Source organism: Mustela lutreola, chromosome 12, assembly GCF_030435805.1.
Source record: "Mustela lutreola isolate mMusLut2 chromosome 12, mMusLut2.pri, whole genome shotgun sequence".
Classification (NCBI taxonomy): Eukaryota; Metazoa; Chordata; class Mammalia; order Carnivora; family Mustelidae; genus Mustela; species Mustela lutreola.
In genome coordinates this window covers 30607516-30628008 of record NC_081301.1, presented here as the reverse complement: position 1 = coordinate 30628008, position 20493 = coordinate 30607516, and the positions used below count along the sequence as shown (strand labels likewise).

Here is a 20493-nt window from a genome sequence, read left to right as displayed (position 1 = left end):
TGATACCCATCCTTTTCTAGATTTGTGTTTGCCTTTTAGTTTTCAAGTGTTGGGGTTTGCTTCGCAGTACAGATGTAGACTGTTTTTTAAGCATTTGCCCACTGACATACAATGAGGTAATGATATTTGTGCTACCCTCCATCATCATCATCATTTTTTGAAGCGTGTAATCTATTAATCCACTATTTTTTAGTAGTATGGACACAAGATTGTACAACCATCACCACAATCAATTGTAGAATATTTTCGTCCTACTCCAAGGAAACTTCATACTCTTCAGCATTCACTTTCTAAACCCTAGTCCCCCAGCTCTAGGCAGCCACTAATGTACTTTTTGCGTATATTTGCCTGTTTTGGAAAGGCATACTACATTTTGCTTATCCATTTATCAGCTAATGGACATTTGGATTGTTTTCTTCTTTATGGCTCTTATAAATAATGATTATGAATAATGCTGCTATGAACATTCATGTGCAAATTTATGTCGGGACAGATGTTTTCAGTTCTCTCAGGTTTATACCTAGGAGTAGAAGTGCTCGGTCATATAGTAAACCTGTTTAACATTTTGAGGACCTGCCAAACTATACTCCATTTTACATTTTCACCAGCAATGTGTGAAGGTTCCAATTTCTCCACATCCTGATCAACACTCATTACTGTCCTTTTTTTTTTTTTATTATAACTAACCATTTCATATTTTTAAATCCCCCATTTCCCCTGTATATGTCCCTTTCTTTAATGGAATTTAAATTCTTAGTTTCTTTTAAGCTGCATTAATAAGTGTTAACTCATTTATTCCCTTCCTCCTTTTCCCCTTCCCCCCCTCATTTTCATTGTAAGAAACATTGTTTTTTTTTTTTTTTTTTTTTATTTATTTTTTTTTTTTGAAGATTTTATTTATTTATTTGGGATAGAGACAGTGAGAGAGAACATGAGCGAGGAGAAGGTCAGAGGGAGAAGCAGACTCCCCATGGAGCTGGGAGCCCGATGTGGGACTCGATCCTGGGACTCCAGGATCATGACCTGAGCCGAAGGCAGTCGTCCAACCAACTGAGCCACCCAGGCGCCCCAGAAACATTGTTTTAACAGAAGTATTTTCATTATTTCTACAATTAGTTCCATTATTAGCTTCTCTCATGGGATAAATGAGGCATTTAAGAGTTGGCATACATTCTCTTCTCATGCACTTTGAAATTGTTTAAATCCTAAAATTCCCTCAGTATTTGCTTTCAGTTTATTAGATGCTTTACTCTTAATCCTTTGTTACTATTTGAATAGATTTCTTTTTTACAGGAGTCATGTATTTTTCATGGCTCGGTTGTCTCATCATTTTTTGAAAAGTTTCAGGTTCTTAAGTTCTTAACACATTCTTCTGCCTTCAGAAAATTTGGCAGGTATTATGTTTTTAGCTACAGTTCCATTTCTCTTATTTTTGTGCGGATATTCTGAGTTTTCTCTTCCATGGTTAAAAAGAAAAAAAGAAAAACCCACACTTTTTTGTTGTTGTTCTTATACAGGCAGTATTTGTTTGATGTAATAAAGAACTTGAGGAATATGGAAAAATATAAAGAAGAAATCTGTGATGATTGCCGTTCTCTCCTGTAATATCTTAATGTTTATGCTGAAATTGCTTCATTTTATTCCACAAAAAATTTGAACTTTTTTTTTTTTAAAGATTTTATTTATTTTTGTGAGAGAGAGAGAAAGAGATCGCATGCGCGTGGGAACAGGTTTGGAGGACAGTGGCGGAGGGAGAAGCAGACTCCCTGCCCAGCACGGATCCCAACAGGGGAATATCCCAGGACCCTGAGACCATGAACCAAGTGGAAGACCGATGCCCAGCTGACCGAGCCACTCATATGCCCCTCTTTTGGGAATTTTAAGTTTAGTTTATTTCGTCTTAGCTTTCATCTAATACTGTTTTGCAAGTGAATGTAAACTGATATTTCTATATCAGTTCTGTTGTCCATAGCCTAAATGGTACATTTAGATTCCTCTTTGTTCACAAGTCATTTTAGTCCGTGTTTAGTGTCCTGTGTTCATTTTTTTCATACTTTTTTCTCTTTAAAGTGGTTTAAGGTATTTTTTTTTTTTTTAAGATGGTGCTGTGTGTTTAACTTTTTGGTCCCTTCTTCAAGTTCAGATCATAAGTATTCCCTAATTTCCACTTAATTAGACCTAGGGAATTTTTTTTTTTAAAGATTATATTTTTTTTTTTTTGACACAGAGAGAGAGATCACAAGTAGGCAGAGAGGTAAGCAGAGAGGGAGGAGGAAGCAGGCTCCCTGCTGAGCAGAGGGCCTGATGCCGGGCTCGATCCCAGGACCCTGAGACCATGACCTGAGCTGAAGGCAGAGGCTTAACCCACTGAGCCACCCAGACGCCCCGACCTAGGGAATTAAAAAAAAAAAGATTTTATTTATTTATGTGACACATAGAGAGATCACAAGTAGGCAGAGAGGCAGGGAGAGGGAGAGGGGGAAGCAGACTCCCTGCTGCGCAGAGAGCGCACTGTGGGGCTCAATCCCAGGACCCCGAGACCATGACCTGAGCTAAAGGCAGAGTTGGACACCCACCGAGCCACCCAGGTGTCCCCCCCCCCTTTTTTTCAAATTCTTCACTATTTTATAATGGTTTCCTGGGGTTGTGATTGTATCTTTTTAAGGATTTGGTTTTGGGAGCACTTGGGTGGCTCAATCAGTGAAGCATCTAACTTGGCTCAGGTTATTATCCCAGGGTCCTAGGATCCAGCCCCACGTGGAGTTCCCTGTTCAGTGGGGAGTTTGCTTGTCCCTCACCCTCTTCCCCTCTCCTGCTTGAGCTCTCTCTGCCTCTCTCTCAAATAAATAAATACAGGCTTTTAAATAAAAAGGTAAAGTTTTGATTTTGGTTGTTTTACCTAAAGAGGAAAAGTAACCTGTATAGTTTCCATTGCTCTTTTGTAAAGATCTCATTCGCTCCATAGAATCCTATGAGAAATTATTATACCCATTTTTACTCCAGGGAACAAGGGAGAGACTTAGTACTTGCCCAATACCAATGAGTTATTTAATCAAATAATTGGAACTGCAAGTCTGGAACTCTTCCTAATGCAGCAGGGTTTTGTGAAGTCTTTTAAGATTTTGTTTGTTTGAGAGAGAGAGTGAGAGATTGAGTGAGAGCGAGCGAGCGAGCCTGAGCAATGTGAGGGGTAGAGGGAGAAGCAGGCTCTCTGCTGAGCGGGCAGCCTGATGCAGGGCTGGATCCTGGGACTCCAGGATCATCACCTGAGCTGAAGGCAGACATTTAATCGACTGAAACACCAAGGCACCCCTGTGAAGTCCTTTTTAATGTTCTTTTAAAATAATGTCAGGTTCTCCAGTGCCAACTTGCAGCTTGTTTTGTAGATTTTTGTCTTTGTGGGTGACTTCCTGGTTTCTGGCTACTGCTTCTTCACTTAGTGTTCCAGACACTAAGGAATAGTGGTTAGAAATTGAGCCAGATGCAGCCACTATGGAAAACAGCATGGGGGTTCCTCAAAAAGTTGAAAATAGAGCTACCCTATGACCCAGCAATCGCACTACTGGGTATTTACCCTAAAGATAAAAATGTTGTGATCCGAAGGGGCACATGCACCCGAATGTTTATAGCAGCATTGTCCACAATAGCCAAACTATGGAAGGAACCCAGATGTCCATCAACAGATGAATGGATAAAGAAGATGTGGTATGTATATACAATGGAATACTATGCAGCCATCAAAAGAAATGAAATCTTGCCATTTGCAACGATGTGGATGGAACTAGAGGTATTATGCTGAGCAGAATAAGTCAATCAGAGAAAGACAATTATCATATGATCTCCCTGATATGAGGAATTTGAGAGGCAACGTGGGGGGCTTGAGGGATAGGGAAGGAAAAAATGAAACAAGATGGGATCAGGAGGGAGACAAACCATAAGAGACTTTTAATCTCACAAAACAAACTGAGGGTTGCTGGGGGGAGGGGGATAGGGAGAGTGTGGTTGGGTTATGGACATGGTGAAGGTATGTGCTGTGCTGAGTGCTGTGAAGTGTGTAAACCTGGCAATTCACAGACCTGTACTCTGGGGCTAATAATACATTGTATGTTAATAAAAAATTAAAAAAACAAAAGAAATTGAGCCAGAAGATGATATTGTGTTTAGATTTATTTATTTATATTTAAAAATTTTTGATGGAGGAAATGTGCTAATTGTGCTTGCAAAAATCTTAAAATACATATGTAAACATGTGTATGTTGTAGAATATAAGTTAGATTGTGGCCCTATATAGTTTTATAACCTGTTTTTCTTCACTTCATAGTGGATCTTGGTCTTTCCATATCAGTATGGAAATATGATTCTACCATATACTTTAATGGCTGCATAGTATTTCATCAATAATTTATTTAATTCCCAATGGGTGAATACTTGGGCCATTTTCTACTTTGCTGTTATAAAAACTGCTGTTGTTAACAAATACATAGGTATTTTTCTTCTGTCCTTATTATAATTTCTTAGAAATAGAATTATTGGATTAAAGGATAAAGGTTTATAAAACTTCACTATGGGGGCACTTTGGTGGCTCAGTGGGTTAAAGCCTCTGCCTTTCGGCTCAAGTCATGATCTCAGGGTCCTGGGTTGGAGCCCCACATCGGGCTTTCTGCTCAGCAGGGAGTCTGCTTCCCCCTCTCTCTTGTGATTGCCTACTTGTGATTTCTGTCTGTCAAATAAATAAATAAAATCTTAAAAAAAAAACCTTCATTATATACTGCCACATTATTCTGTGAGAAGTTCTGCCAATTTATACTCTCATGGTTGGTTTGAGTGCTCATTTTCCATACCTTCTCCAGTGCTGGTGTAATAATCGTAAAAAAAAGCTAACAGGGTAGCACTTAAGATGTGTCATGCAGTGCTCTGAGTGCTTTCCATATCTTTAACTCTATGCTAACATTATGAGATGGTACTTTTTTTTTTTTTTTAAAGATTTTATTTATTTGACAGAGAGAGATCACAGGTAGGTAGAGAGACTGGCAGAGAGAGAGAGAGAGAGAGGGAAGCAGGCTCCCTGCTGAGCAGAGAGCCGGATATGGGACTCGATCCCAGGACTCTGAGATCATGACCCGAGCCGAAGGCAGCGGCTTAACCCACTGAGCCACCCAGGCGGCCCATGAGATGGTACTTTTACTGTCCCCATTTTACAGATGAGGAAATAGAGGTGGAGAGTGGTTAATTACTAAGGTCACAGAGCTGATAAGTATAGAGCCAGTGTACCGATGTAGGCGATGTTGTCCTAACCCTGCCTCTTAGATATCAGATGATAATGCCTGTGCATTTTTCTTTAATTTTTTTTTCAAAATTTAATAGGACTGTTTTATCTGATCTTAAAATTATTTTTTAATTGAGACATAATTCACATAATGTAAAGTTTGCCATTTTAAAGTATACAGTTCAGTGGTTTTTAATATATTCAAGACGTTGTATAACTATCACTGCTATCTACTATATAATTATAGAACATTTCCATCACTCCAGAAAGAATTTCCATACCTATTAACAGTCAACCTCAATACTTCTCTGCTCCCATGCTCTGACAACCATGTAGAGATTCTGTGTCTTAATGGATTTACTTATTCTGGGCATTTCGTAAAAATGGAATCATACAATGTGTGGCCTTTTGTGCTTGGCTTCGTTCACCAAACATAATTCTTTCAAGATTCTTATATGCTATAGCGCATATTTGTTTTATCTGATTTAAAAAGTAATACAAGTTCATTGTAAAACTCAGACAATTAAGAAAAACACAGAATAAAGAAGAAAGTTCAAATTTCACCAAGAGATAACTGTGGTTTATATTTTCATGTATATACTTTTCAGATTTTGTATATAGGCATTAAAAAGTAGTTTGTGTCATATATTTAAAAAAATCTGCCTTTTGGGGCACCTAGGTGGCTCAGCTGTGAAGCCTCTGCCTTCAGCTCAGTTCATGATCCCAGAGTCCTGGGACTGAGTCCCGCATCAGGTTCCCTATTCAGCAGGGAGCCTGCTTCTGCCTCCACCTCTGCCTTCTGCTCCCCTTGCTTGTGTTCTCCTTCTCCTTATGTCAAATAAATAAATAAAATAAAATAAAAAATCTGCCTTTTAAAAATGTGTTACGTCAGGAAATAGGAAGATTCTTCATCATTCTTTCTAATAACTGCAATATAACAGTTTATAGATCTGTAAGAGGGAAAACACAGGTTTGCCAAGCTAGTGAGAAAAAGGAGTAGGAGAGAGAATTGCAGTTTGGAACCTGTGAATAGGACTAGATAGGACTGAGAAGACCCCGAGGACCTTTACTCCCCCTCTCTCGGGATCTGGGTCTTGTCTTCTTTCTGATCCTGCACTAGACCATCCTCCCCATCTCCTTGCCTGAAGCAGAGGCATTTAGAATGGAGGCAGCTGGGAATGATTGTAGGTGTTGGGTGGAGGACTGACACCTTCGAAGTGGTACTTAACAAAGGGTAGTTTGGCAGTAGTGTGTAGCATGGGATGACAAATATCAGAGTCAGATAATTGTGTGGCATATGTGAAATTTCTTTTGTTAAATATAGCTTAGAGAGTTTTAGTCATCTTTGCCATTAACGCTTTTTAATATTAATAATATAAACTACTTTAAAAAAAAAGATTTTATTTATTTATTTGACAGAGTGAGATCACAAGTAGACAGAACAGGCGAGAGAGAGAGAGAAGCAGGCTCCCTGCTGAGCAGAGAGCCCAATGCGTGACTCGATCCCAGGACCCTGAGATCATGACCTGAGCTGAAGGCAGTGGCCCAACCCACTGAGCCACCCAGGCACTCTACTTTTGGTTTTGTATTATGAAATACTGAGTACAGTTAATTTTCCCTCTCATATCTTTATGGTAGAGGATAACTAATATAATATGGTTAATAAATGAGCTGAGGAAACATTAATTTCTAATTCCTCTCATTGCTTAGACTCATGTCAACATTAACTAAATCTACTGTTTGATTTTTACCCTGAAATGTATTTTCAGTGATTTGTGTCATTAAATGTGTCCCTTAGATTGGTCTGGAGAAAGAAAATAAATTTTATTGTGTACCTACTTAGTCTGGGTACTGTTGCTTTTTAGAACACATCTAATCATTACAATATCTTGGGAAGGGAAGGTTTTTTTTTTTTTTTTTAAGATTTTATTTATTTATTTGACAGAAATCGCAAGTAGGCAGAGAGGCAGAGAGAGATGGAGGGAGAAGCAGGCTTCCTGCTGGGGAGAGAGCCCAATGTGGGGCTTGATCCCAAGACCCTGACATCATGACCTGAGCCATAGGCAGAGGCTTTAACCCACTGAGCCACCCAGGCGCCCCAGAAGGTGTTATTCTAAAAGGTGAAGAAGTGGCATGTGAACCTGGCCCTTGTTGACCCTTAAATGAGGGCATAGTCCATTATATAGTAAACTGTCTCTGGGATTGTGTTTGAAATCACATTCCCTCCCAGCCCCCATTAATTATAACCAATATAGAAACTTGAGAAGAATCATCCATTGCTCAATTGGTGTAAACACAGTACCTTTACCATTTTAGTTTTTTTTTCTGGCTGGATTTTCCTGTATGCTTTTTTTATACATAATCTTAGTACATGTGTATAGTTTTGTTTTCTTTTTCATTTGACATTTATAAGCCTATTTCCATATTGCCCCATATTATATATAACTTTTTAAATAGCTCTACAGTATTCCATGGCTATACCACACCATTTTGTGGTGTGGGATATTTTATTTTATATATTTATTTATTTTTATTATTTCTTAAAGGTTTTACTTGTTTATTTGATAGAGACACAGTGAGAAAGGGAACACAAGCAGAGGGGAGTAAGAGAAGCAGGCTTCCCACTGAGCAGGGAGCCTCATGCTGGACTCGGTCCCAGGACCTTGGGATTATGACCTGAGCCAAAGGCTTAATGACTGAGCCACCCAGGCGCCTCAGTGTGGGATATTTTAAATATTTAAATATTTCAAATATTTATACTGTAGAGACTGGGATCCTGTCAGTTTGGATTGGTGTATTTTTCTAAAAAAAGGAAGGTTTCCAAATACTGTTAACATCTAGACATGTGTATAAACCCCTTGAAATGAGGTTATTGTAAGAACTAAGAACAAAGTAAAGAGTTGGAACATGTCCTATGGGTAGTCAATAAGAAATCAACTAAAGATGTACTAAAGATTCACGTATGTTGATAAGTACTTCACATTCATTGTAGGACTTTCCCCCTGTAGTGCTCTGAGGACTGGAAATGGCAGATGAGATGGGTTTAATAAGGTTGGGAAAAAGCAGGTTTAAAGACTTGTAGTGATGTAAGTGGATGAGGATGCTGAGAGAGACGAAGCAAGACAAGAGGACACAGTGGGATGGCTGAGGGCAGAATGTTTTTATACATAGCAGCTCTCTTGTCTTGGTGCCTTAAGATTCTTGTAGTTAGTTGCTTAATCAAGAAAGTTATTTAAAGTGGGGAGTCACAAAAATAAACTATAAATGCATGTAGCATTTTATTTGAACTTAAAAACATAAATATATAGGTTTATTGAATACTATTTTGGTTTAAGATTTTTTTTTTTTATTTTTAGGGAGAGAGCAGGGGTGGGGGGGGCAGGGGGAGAGAGAGAGAGAATTGTAAGCAGGCTGTAAGCCCCAGCAGGGAGCTTGATCCCATAACCCTAAGATCATGACCTGAGCCAAAATCAAGTGTTGAACACTTAACTGACTGAGCCACCCAGTCACCCCTATTTAAACACCATTTTGAAAGAAAGCCCAGAATTTTTCTTTGAGAGTAGTTGGAATTTTCTTTCTTGAACATGCATACATTGGTTACAAATACCAGTTTTAATCTCTTTAAAAGGGAATGTAAAGACAGGTGGGTGCAGAATTCTAGATTTTTCTCTTGCCTGTATGTAATACAGTAGCATCTTTTTCAAAGTGGTTCCCCTTAAGTCTTGCCATAGCATTCAGTTTTGTTTTCATAACAGTTTATTTTCATTCTGTGAAATGTTGAAACCATGTAATTCCAATAACAAATACATGGACTGGTTAAAGCACAAGAGCAGCTCCCCTTGGTTGGAGCTAAAATCCTGAAGAGTGCTGTAGAGAGTGGCCTAGTAGCCTTGGAGATTCATTGTGCCATGGGCATTGGTTGGTACATTTTACAGAGAAGAGCATACTTTGGTTTCCCTGGAGAGTTGGTTAAGTTGGAGTGAAGTTCTCTGAGTGCTGTGGACATGGACTGAGCAGTAAGAGAAGGGAAAGGAGTGACTAAATGAGAAGTGGTCAGAGAGTTGGGCGAATAATCAAGATTATTAGGTTGGAAGGGGAGGCCAGGAGTAATCAGCTCCTGTGGAAAGGCCCATAAAACAGTTGGAAGGCTAAGAAAAAAGTCGTGAAACCTTTAAAATAGGAGCTTCTGCTGACCTTTGGCAGACTTTTGATAGGAAGTGGGAGGAAGCCAGGCTCACAACATGTTGAAGCATTATTAAAGGAGGGACACTCATTCTGAGCCAGGACTTGACATAAATTTGATTGCAATATATTGGGAACCCTCTATTGAAATGAAAACTAGCCGTGGTCATGCGCAGAGATCTTGGAGACTGATGTGTGACTCATTTGCTTTATAGTGATCATGTTAGAGAATGAAATGTAAAGCCTTTAATCAAGGCTTTGGTCATCTTTGTTGTTTGTTTGTTTTTAAAGATTTTATTTATTTATTTGACAGAGACACGCAGCAAGAGAGGGCCGGGGAGTGGGAGAGGGAGAGGCAGGCTTCCTGCTCAGCAGGAAGCCTCATGTGGGGCTCCATCCAAGGACCCTGGGATCATGACCTGAGCTGAAGGTAGACACTTAACAACTGAGCCACTCAGGTGCCCCTTTGGTCTTCTTTGACAGTGGTTCTCGGCAGAGGGTGATTTACTTCCCAGTGGACATGGGGGATGGTCCTGCTGACATCTAGTGGATAGAGGCCAGAGATGTTGCTAAACATTCTCCAGTGAACAGGATAGCCCCATGCATCAAAGAACTATCTAACTCAAGAAGTCAGTAGTGTTGAGGTTGAGAAGTCCTGAATTCTGTTGTAACATCACGCAAAGTTTTTTCACTTTTGACTCTCCATTAGTGTTAGCTATCTCGAAAGATTCCCCAGACTACTTTGTTTAATGGAGGGGTGGTAGAAAAGTCTCTGAGTTTCATTTTGAAATGTAGCCCAAACCTAGCTAGTGTTGCTGAAAGTTGGGGATTGGGGCATCTCAGGTTCAGTCAGTAGGGTTCCTTCCACGGGTGCATATTGTTTCCCAGCTTTGAGATTTAATGAGCATGGAGACAAGTTTTACATTTAGAAAATTGTGTGATGGGCGCATTTGCAACCAGAGCAAAATATTTTTGTTGTGAGCCACTGTTTTGAGTGCTTCTTTGTGTAAATTATTTCTATTTGGAGAGTTGATTTTTGAGGGCCTTAGTAATGGCTCATCTGTTTTGCTGAGTTTCCTTTTTGGGTTCAGGAAGGCAGCTGTGTAATCATCATCATCATTGACAGGTAATAGAGTGCCCTCTTGATGCCTGGTACTATATTGAATACTTGAAAAGAAATAACATTCAGAAGATGGTACCAAAATAGAATTCCTTCTGTACTGAGTTTGAGCTAAGGCGTTGGTTTTCAAATTTGTGAGAGAACTAAGAATACCAGGAGGTCACGATGCTCTTGATAAATGTATCACGTGGACAGAGATGTAGCACCAAATTATTTAAGACTTATGCTCAGAAATATTTATCTTAATTAAATTTTTGTGCAATCAATGTGTCAGGTTTATGTTTTATTATATGTCTCAGTGACCTGACCAATAGTGGATTAAATGATAAGGGCTTTATTTACTTATTATGTGTTTGTTTATTTGCTATAACAGTGAGTCTGAATGCATGAAATCCAGAGTAGGTGTGATGAGTCTATAGTTCTCTTTCCATACTCTTGCTCTTGTCTTTCTGATCTACCATCTGTAGCTTGTTGCTGTCATCTTTGTGTGTGTAAGATGGCCACTACAACCTTAGGCAAGGGTTTTACTCTCCAGGAAGGACAGAGAGTGAGTGGAAGAATAAAGGAGGAGGGCACAGAGATTATGTATAAACTGTGGTACATCACAAGGGGGTCTGGGAAATACAGATAGTTTAGCTGAGCATCTTGCTTCTCTGAACAAAACTGGGGTTCTCTTACGCAGTAAGAACAGATCCAAGGTAGACAATTAGCTGTGACTGCCACAGTAACAAAACAATTTAAAATGTACATTCATGAGCTTGTGACGTTCATGATCTTTTGTTCTCATAAAACGCTTGGAATTTTCCTATTAATATTCTTTATTTATTTGTGGAACATTAGTTTTGTTGATAGCTAGCAAGGAAGCAATCTCAAATATTGAAGGTTTAAGAAGTATGTGAAAAAAAACTTTTAAAATGAGAAAACTCTTGACATTGCCTTTTTTTCCCCTTGCAAATGAGAAAATGAAATTCTTACTTGATTTTAGTACGCTTCAGGACACCCATTTTCATAAGGGGCATATTTAGGGAACCACCAATATTAGTATTTATATGTACTATTTATTTACTGTTTCTCTACTTTCACTTAAATTATTTTTCTAGATAACATTCTTTCAGTATTACATGTTATGGGCAATGAAAACATTGTTTTTATTTTTATTTTTTTTTAAGATTTTATTTGAGAGAGAGAGAAAGTGCATGTGTGCCGGTGCATGAGTCGAGGAAGGGAGAGGGGCAGAGGGAGGGGGAGAAGTAGACTCCCTACTGAGCAGGGAGGCTCCATTGTAGGACCCCGAAATCATGATGTTCACTGAAGGCAGGTGCTTAACCGACTGAGCCACCCAGGTGCCCCTAAAACATTCTTTACTTTTAAATGTTGTTTCTAAATTCTGTATAGTGATCCTATATTAGTTTTTTAATCCTATATTAGTTTTATAATCAGCCAAAAAGTTTTATTAATTTTTCAAAGTCAAAGTGAGTCTTGCCATTGTTGACACTGCATCATCTGCTTCAAATCCATTTTTATCTCCTACTTCTTGAAATTCCTAGGGCAATCATAGCATGTACAACAGCATTTTCTTCTTATAGACTATCTTGAATTCATCACTAATTGTTCCATATGTTAGCAAGATCATAGGCTCTCTCTTATTTATTTTTCCGCATGTCCCAATTTCTTAACATAGTATTAGATATATAGTAGATACTTAATTGTTTCTTGATCAACTAAATAATCACATTTAACACATTAATACACATGAAAATAGCATGAGTTTAATAACTGGATAGGCATAAAATAAGACATGACTAATAACCAGTGTGATCAGAATTTCATGACTTTTACTCTTACCTATTAATGTAGAACCGCTAGCTCCCCCAAATTGCCCCCCAAATTGTTTATTCTTGGAGTCACCAAAGGCTGTTTCATGTGGGCTCACTAATGTATTCTGGCCACTGCCACATAGCATGTCTTTTTCTTCTGCCCTGTTTGCTGTCCCTAGATAGCAGAGGGGTATCTCTGTGCCCGATTATCTCCTTGGCCTTGAGCTGTCCTGCCAGGTATAAGGCTGAGCTGGGGCTGTTGAGGTATCCCAGCCTCTTTTCTCCCCGGCTATTATATCTTGTTGTGTGGACGACAAAGCAGAGCTCTTTAATCTTGTTGCTTCAAAGCTTTCAGTGAAAGCTGCTATTTAGTTTCTCTCTGTAGCTCTTCTGTTATGATGAGCTCTTGGGTCTAGGCTGGGGGAGCTGGCAGGTGATAGACACCAACCAGCCTGTGCACGTGACCACTCCTCCTGTTCAAGCTTTGGTTATTGTGCCAGGCTTCTCTGTCTCTCTCTAGTAAGCGTGATTATTGTCCCAAAATGTTTCTTATTGTAACCTCATGCAAACAGATGCTTTGAACAACTCTCAGTCTCCGGAGACAGGTGAATCTTAGTGGCAGGAATGATTTCGGTTCTAGACTGCAATCCCATTGTACTGTAAAAATACAATAGGTAAAACATACCTCAAAGAATCTCATGCCCAAGTCACAAGTCAGAGCAACTTAGAGCATGATCTTGGCCCAGAAGTAGAATAAAAACTTTACTTTTTCTTGTTTTATATGTCTGATTCTGTTGGAACCCAGTGTGAACTTTAAGGCTACGAAGGAGGAGAAATGCACTAAATTTTATTTCTTGAATTGTACATTTGTTTTTATTTCTATGTCCTCTAAAATTGGCTGTGCCTATATGGTTGAACAAAGATATTATGCACGCTTATTCTCTTCTCCCGAGCAGTTCTTTATTAATACTTAGTTAATTCCTTGAGTTTCAAGATGTACATACATTAGACAGTATTGGAACTGGACCTTGTGTAAGTTCCTAGTAGGAATGTAGGTAGATAGAAGAAAAAAAGCAAACTCCATGCTTGGGATTGAGCCTTAAGTGGTAATGCAAATCGTCAAGGGGGAGAAGGATGCCTGAGCAGAAATTGGGAGATACGGGAAACCAAGAGCATAGAGCCTCCCTAGCCAAATGGCCAAGGTGAAAGGAATCAAAAGATGAGCATCTGCCTGAAATAGTTTGTGAAACAATGAGAACAACAAAATAGCTCTAATAGTTTCATGTTACCTTTCAGCTCTTGTCTTTTTTTTTTTCATTTAAGGAAAAGAAAAATTTTGTAAACTATAGTTACATAGATGTATTCTTCACCTAGTGCAGTGCTTGGTTCAGAGTGGTTATTCAGATAATTACTTTTTTTTTTTTTAATTTTTATTTATTTATTTGACAAAGATCCCAAGTAGGCAGAGAGGCAGGCAGAGAGAGAGGAGGAAGCAGGCTCTCTGCCGAGAAGGGAGCCTGATGTGGGACTCAATCCCAGGACCCTGAAACTATGCATGACCTGAGTTGAAGGCAGAGGTTTAACCCACTGAGCCACCCAGGTGCCCCCAGATAATTACTGTTGACTCAACTCCCTGGGTATTTAGGTACTTGACTGCCGGTCCCTCAGAGGGTAAGCTAGGAGGAGTAGGAGACCCAAGATACCATGGTAGAGCAGTGAGAACAAATGGGGGCAGAGAGAGGCAAAGACATATTACTAGTCACTAGGTACAGAACCTTCTTGACTCAGTCCAGTGGGTCCTGCTTTGAAATCTAGAAGTAGAAAACAATCAGGGATGCGAGATTGCTGGAGAAATGTTCCCTGAGATCTGTTTGCCAAGACCTCATCATGATTCTGAGCTGTAGGAAAGTTTGTGCCCTCCCTGGAGTACCTCAGCTACTGAGCGACATGGTCAGAAGCTAACTCAGGCCTTCCTGTTCCCACACATTTGTTCACCTCCACAATGGGCTTGGTTTTTTTAAACAATCATTTGTTTCTTCTTTGCTATTGTTGCTGTCATTTTATTGTTTGTTGTTATCTCTCTCATTCCAGATAGGGTGGATATAAAAATTGCCTTATAGTGGTTTTCATTCAATTCAATGTGATACTAGAAAGCTTAATTTGGTAGTTCTAGAGAAAGACCAATGGTCTTAGTGCAGGAATGAAATGACCACAGGATGCTAGTATTGTTGATTGGCTCTGCTTCCTGTGAGAGTAGAATTAAATGAGTCATTTAAAAATTTTAAGAGTACTATTTTTAATTCTGTGCACACAAATGCTCCATATATATCTATTATATGAAATTCAAGTTTACTTTATAATTTTTTGGTAATTAAAATAGTCTGTCTAGAGTGAGTTATGATCATCTTAAATTTATTTGGGTAGCAAAAGGATTATTTCTTTTAATTATTCTTATTTGTTCTCCTTAAAGTAACTTAATCCTTAGAAAAATAGATTTAATCTAAGGGCTTGCCTGGCTGGCTCAGCCAGTAGAGCACGCACCTCTTGATTTGGGGGTCATGTGTTCGAGCTGCATATTGGATATAGAGATTATTTTTTAAAAAATCTATAAAAAAGAAAAAAGATAATCTAAGATAATAAGACAATAGTAGGAAAGCTGTCTTAAGCTCTTGGCAGGCCAAATAGAAAAATTCTGTAAATTTACCTTTGGGAATTCTGTGAAATCCTGAAATTTTGAGTTTTATTTTGGTTTGAGTTACTATTAGACATACTATTCTGCAAGATTCTCCTTGGGGAATTCTGAACATTTTGTGTCCTATGGGACTTGATTTTTGTATGTTATATCTTATTATTATACTTGTGAATGATGTGATCAACACATTTTAAGGTTTTTCCCCCCTTTTATATATGTACATTTGAGTACAAAATGACATGAAACTTTTTTTTTCCTTCTTTTTCAGAATTAAATGTGAGGGAGTCTGATGTAAGAGTTTGTGATGAGTCGTCATGTAAATACGGAGGAGTGTGTAAAGAAGATGGGGACAGTTTGAAATGTGCATGTCAATTTCAGGTGAGGAAACCAAATCTACTTTGAAAAATTTTTAGGTTTTTAATATTTTATTCTGCATTCTTCAAATTAAAAAGCTTAAAAAGCCTTGAACCCTGAAAGAAGTTGGGTTCACAGCCCATTGATTTTTCTTTTGTCAGATGAAGTACTATTATTTCTACCTTCCTTGCTTTTTTTCTTGAGTTAAGAGGACAGATTGACAATAATAGGTTAGAAGATGGTTTGAAAAAATATTAAAGTTCTATTCAAATGTAAGTTCTAATTGTTACTGAAAGGAAGTGAATCTCTTATTTAAAATGTTGATGTTTTGGGAGGGCACCTGGGTGACTCAGTTGGTTGAATGTCTGACTCTTGATTTCAGTTCAGAAATCCTTTTAGACTCCTTATAGACTATATTGAATCATGATCTCAGGATCACAGGATCAGAGCCCCATGTGGGGTTCCATGCATGCTCAGCAGGGAGTCTGCTTGAGATTCTCTCTCTCTGCCCAACCCCACCTCCCACCCCGTTGGCTTTTTTCCACTTTCCTTCTTTTGTAGTTTTTTCCCATCCATTAAATTTATTTTTTACATTTTTTATTCTTTTTTTTTTTTAAAGATTTTATTTATTTATTTGACAGAGATCACAAGTAGGCAGAGAGGCAGGCAGAGGGGGAGGGGAAAGCAGGCTCCCTGCTGAGCAGGGAGCCCGATGCGGGGCTTGATCCCAGGACCCTGAGATCATGACCTGAGCCGAAGGCAGAGGCTTAACCCACTGAGCCACCCAGGCGCCCCTAAATTTTTTATTCTTTTTTTAAGTTAATTTAATTTATTTGAGAGAGAGAGTGAGTGAGTGCATAGGCAGGGGGAGAGCAGCAGAGGGAGAATGAGAAGCATGCGTCCCGGTGAGCATGGAGCCCAATGGGGGGCTTGATCCCAGCATCCTGGGATCATGACCTGAGTCAAAAGCAGATACTTAGCTGACTGAGCAACCTAGGCACCCCTAAAATTTTTGTTTTATTTAAGTATATTTGACCTACAATGTTACATTAGTTTCAGGTGTACAACATGGTGATTCAATTTCTTTATAAGTTATGGTCTTCCCTTCCATTTTTATTTGCTGGTGTCTCATTTTTTTAAGCCAAAGAACATGGCTGACTTGGTGCCTCAGGATAGGCTAGGGTTAGAGATAAACTAGACAGGGAAACCTCAAACTAACATCTTCGCTTTTCAGATGCTCTTTTAAGTTGTAATTCTGTTTCTTAAAACAAAACAAAACAAAAAACTAAAGAGAAAGGATGTGAAATGTGTTACATTCAATTTTTCCTTTTTTATTTGCTGTGATTAAATTATCTGGCTTCAGAATATTGTGCAGGATCTGGTTCCTGATTCAAAATTTGAGATGAAACAAAGAAGAAACGGAAATTTTTTCCACTTGTGATCTTATTCTAATTGTACCCACCATTTTGGATTTTAAGAGAAGGAAGTGGTACAAGACTAGGGACAAACGCAAAGGACAGTCAGTATTTCTAGTAACCCTGTAACCTCAGGAACTTCCTGTATGATCCATCTGAAAGGAAAAGGCACGTCTTCTCTCCTTTTTTATGATATTGTAATAAGAATCAGAATCAGAGAGCTTGCATATGAAATCTCTTTGAAAACTATGAACTATCAGAGGAAGGGTAGGGGGTTACACTATTGTCTATCTGGACAAGCTCTTCATAGTCAAAAGAGGCTTTACAATCCACTGTTAGTGATAATAGTCACCTTTGACATGGCTTCAGCTGACCTTGTGCCCACTCCTACATGGTTACTCATGCAGTGAATGTTCCGACTAGTGTGTTGTGTCTGGCTTCCCTGCCTGCACCCCAGATCCTCATCAAAGGGATAACAGCTAAAGCAGGCTTCTTTCCTTAAAAGAAGTTATTGGTGTACATAGTGTAACTCAGCCCTCATGGAGTTTTCTTGTTTCTGTTCTTCACATTAGATAATTTTTTATCATCTATCTTCAGGTTCCCTAATCCCTTCTTTTGTCCTCTCCATTCAGTCCATCCAGTGAGTTTTTATTTTTAGATTTTTTTTTTTTTGGTAGGGGGAGTGGCTGGGAGGGCCAGAGAAAGGGAAGAGAGAAAGAGAGAGAATCTTAAGCAAGCTCCACACCCAGTGCAGAGCCCGATGCGGGGCTTGATCCCATAACCCTGAGATCATGATTTGAGCTGAAATCAAGAGCTTGAATGCTTAACTGAGTCACCCAGGCACCTCTCAGATGCTTTATTTCTAGACTTTATAGTTTTGATTTGTTTTTTTAAGATTTTTAAATTTATTTTAGAGAGAAAACAATGGTTGGTGGGAGGGCCAGAGAGAGAGGGAAAGAGAATCTCAAGCAGACTCTGCACTGAGTGCGGAGCCTGATACAGGACTCAAACTTATGATGCTAAGATCATGACCTGAGCTGAAACCAAGAGTCAGACGTCAGCTGACTGTGCCACTCAGACACCCCTCTAGTTTTTATTTCTTTTTATTTCTTTATTTACCTATCTATTTATTTATTTTTAAAATATTTTATTTATTTATTTGACAGAGAGAGATCACAAGCAGGCAGAGAAGCAGGCAGAGAGAGAGGAGGAAGCAGGCTCCCTGCTGAGCAGAGAGCCCGATGCAGGGCTCGATCCCAGGACCCTGAGATCATGACCCGAGTCGAAGGCAGCGGCTTAGCCCACTGAGCCACCCAGGCGCCACCTAGTTTTTATTTCTTGACTGAGATTTCCTATCTTTTCGTTCATTACAAGCATATTTTCCTTGAGTATAGATACTATTGCTGCTTTAAAATATTTGCTACTTTCATCTGAAACATCTCAGGGATCATCTCTGTTGATTTTTCATTTGAGAATGGATTGTGTTTTCCTTTTTCCTTGTATTAGAGTAATTTTGAATTTATCCTAACATGTCAGTGATATGTTTTAGCGTTTGAATTCTGTCATGTTCCCCTGAAGAGTATTGTTATTTTTGAAACAGTTAAGTTGGCTGAACTCAAACTACAGAATGCTGAATCCCTGTTGTGGGAAGCAACACCAATATTAATTTATTACTTTTAACCTTAGCTGATCTACTTGGAATATATCCCATGAGTGGTTTGGGAGTCAGCCAGAAATTTGATAGGAATTTATATACAGAATCTCAGAGTCCCTTCTGACTCTCTCCTTTCTGGGGTTTTCTCTCTCTTTTTAGAGGCTCTGAGGTTGCCTTGAACTCTGTCCTTTGGTTGTTAAGCTAGAAGATTATGGGTTTCTTATTGGTGTTTTAGTCACTTCTGTATTGGGAAGACTGATCTGTTTCCTCTTCCAACTGTCTTAAATTTCTCTAGGTTAAATTCTTTGATGTGGAGTTGTTGAGAAGTGGGATGCTCATGGGTAGATAACATTCTCACCAATAGCAATCAGTGTATCTGATGTGCTTGTTTTCCCTTGGCCTTCTGATAGTGGATTTTTGTTAATCCTTTTAACAAAAGGATTTTTGTTAAAATTTTGTGAATCTGTAAGGAAATGCCAGGACCCTGAGATCATGACCTGAGCCGAAGGCAGTGGCTTAACCCACTGAGCCACCCAGGCACCCCCTGCTATGTTTTTTAAAAGAGTACTATGCCCATATTAAACAACTTGAACATTATATAAGAAGATGTATAATATATTGAAAAAACGTCTTCCTTTCACTCCAGATTACTAATTGCTCTCTCAAAGGCAACATGTGTTACTTTGTATTACCTTATAGAAATATTATGTGTTATACAAGTGTATGTAGTTAATCTTGAACTGCACAGGCTTGAACTGTGTGGGTCTACTTATACATGGATTTATTATAGTACAGTACTGTAAATATATTTTTTCTTCTATATGATTTTCTTTTTATTTTTTTTAAAGATTTTTATTTATTTATTTGAGAGAGAGAGAGAGAGAGAGAGAGAGAAAGCACAAGCAAGGGGAGGGGTAGAGGGAGAAGCAGGATCCCTGCTGATCAGGGAGCACGATGTAGAACTCGATCCCAGGACCCCGGGACCGTGACCTATACCAAAGGCAGATGCTTTACTGAGCCATCCAGGCAACCTCTTTCTTCTTTCTTTCTTTCTTTCTTTCTATTTACCTACCTACCTATCTATCTATCTGTTCAAAGATTTTATTCATTCATTTGTCAGAGAGAGAGAGAGTACGAGCAGGCAGAGTGGCAGGCAGAGGCAGAGAGAGAAGCAGGCTCCCTGCTAAGCAAGGAGCCCGATGCAGGACTCCATCCCAGGACCCTGGGCACATGACCCAAGCCAAAGGCAGCTGCTTAACCAACTGAGCTGCATGGGTGTCTCTTAGATGATTTTCTTAATACCATTTTCTTTTCTCTAGCCTATTTTATTGTAAAAATACAACATATAATACATGTAACAAACCAAATATGTGTTAATTGACTTTGTTATTGGTAAGGCTTCTTGTCAACAGTAGGTATTAGTTAAGATTTGGGAGAGTCAGGTTATGCATGAATTTTTGGAGCCAAATCCCCATGTTTAAGAGTCAATTGTAGGTGGGGCACCTGGGTGGCTCAGTGGGATAAGCCGCTGCCTTTGGCTCAGGTCATGATCTCGGGGTCCCGGGATCGAGTCCCGCATCAGGCTCTCTACTCAGCAGGGAGCCTGCTTCCTCCTCTCTCTCTCTCTGCCTGCCTCTCTGCCTACTTGTGATCTCTCTCTGTCAAATAAATAAATAAAATCTTTAAAAAAAAAAAAAGAGTCAATTGTAGGTGTTTTCATTTCTCTTTTCAGTACTAACTCACTCAAAATATTTGTCTTAGGTTCCTTTTTAATTTATACAGACTACAAAAATGTTAAAGAAGTTAGTGTCATTTTCATTTTTAATAATTTTTGACATAAAGACATTTTGAATTTTCATATCATATTTTTCTATTTTTGTTTTTAGGATTCTGCTTTTCATCAGTTGAAAGTGTTTCCCTGCAACTCTAAGATTTAAAAAATAGCCTTTTGGACCTTTTTAAATGTATTTAGACAGCTAGAAAATCCTCTCAT

The 20493-nt window shown here is 38.9% G+C and overlaps 1 protein-coding gene across 2 annotated transcripts in view; it reads left to right on the top strand.

The window, feature by feature from the left end:
• Positions 1-20493, top strand: part of TMEFF1 (transmembrane protein with EGF like and two follistatin like domains 1) — an 85694-nt gene that overhangs the window by 10426 nt on the left and 54775 nt on the right. For both annotated transcript variants that reach the window (XM_059141406.1, XM_059141407.1), the window contains exon 2: positions 15346-15455. In XM_059141406.1, the coding sequence (XP_058997389.1) occupies positions 15346-15455 (110 nt within the window). The remainder of the gene's footprint in view (positions 1-15345; positions 15456-20493) is intronic.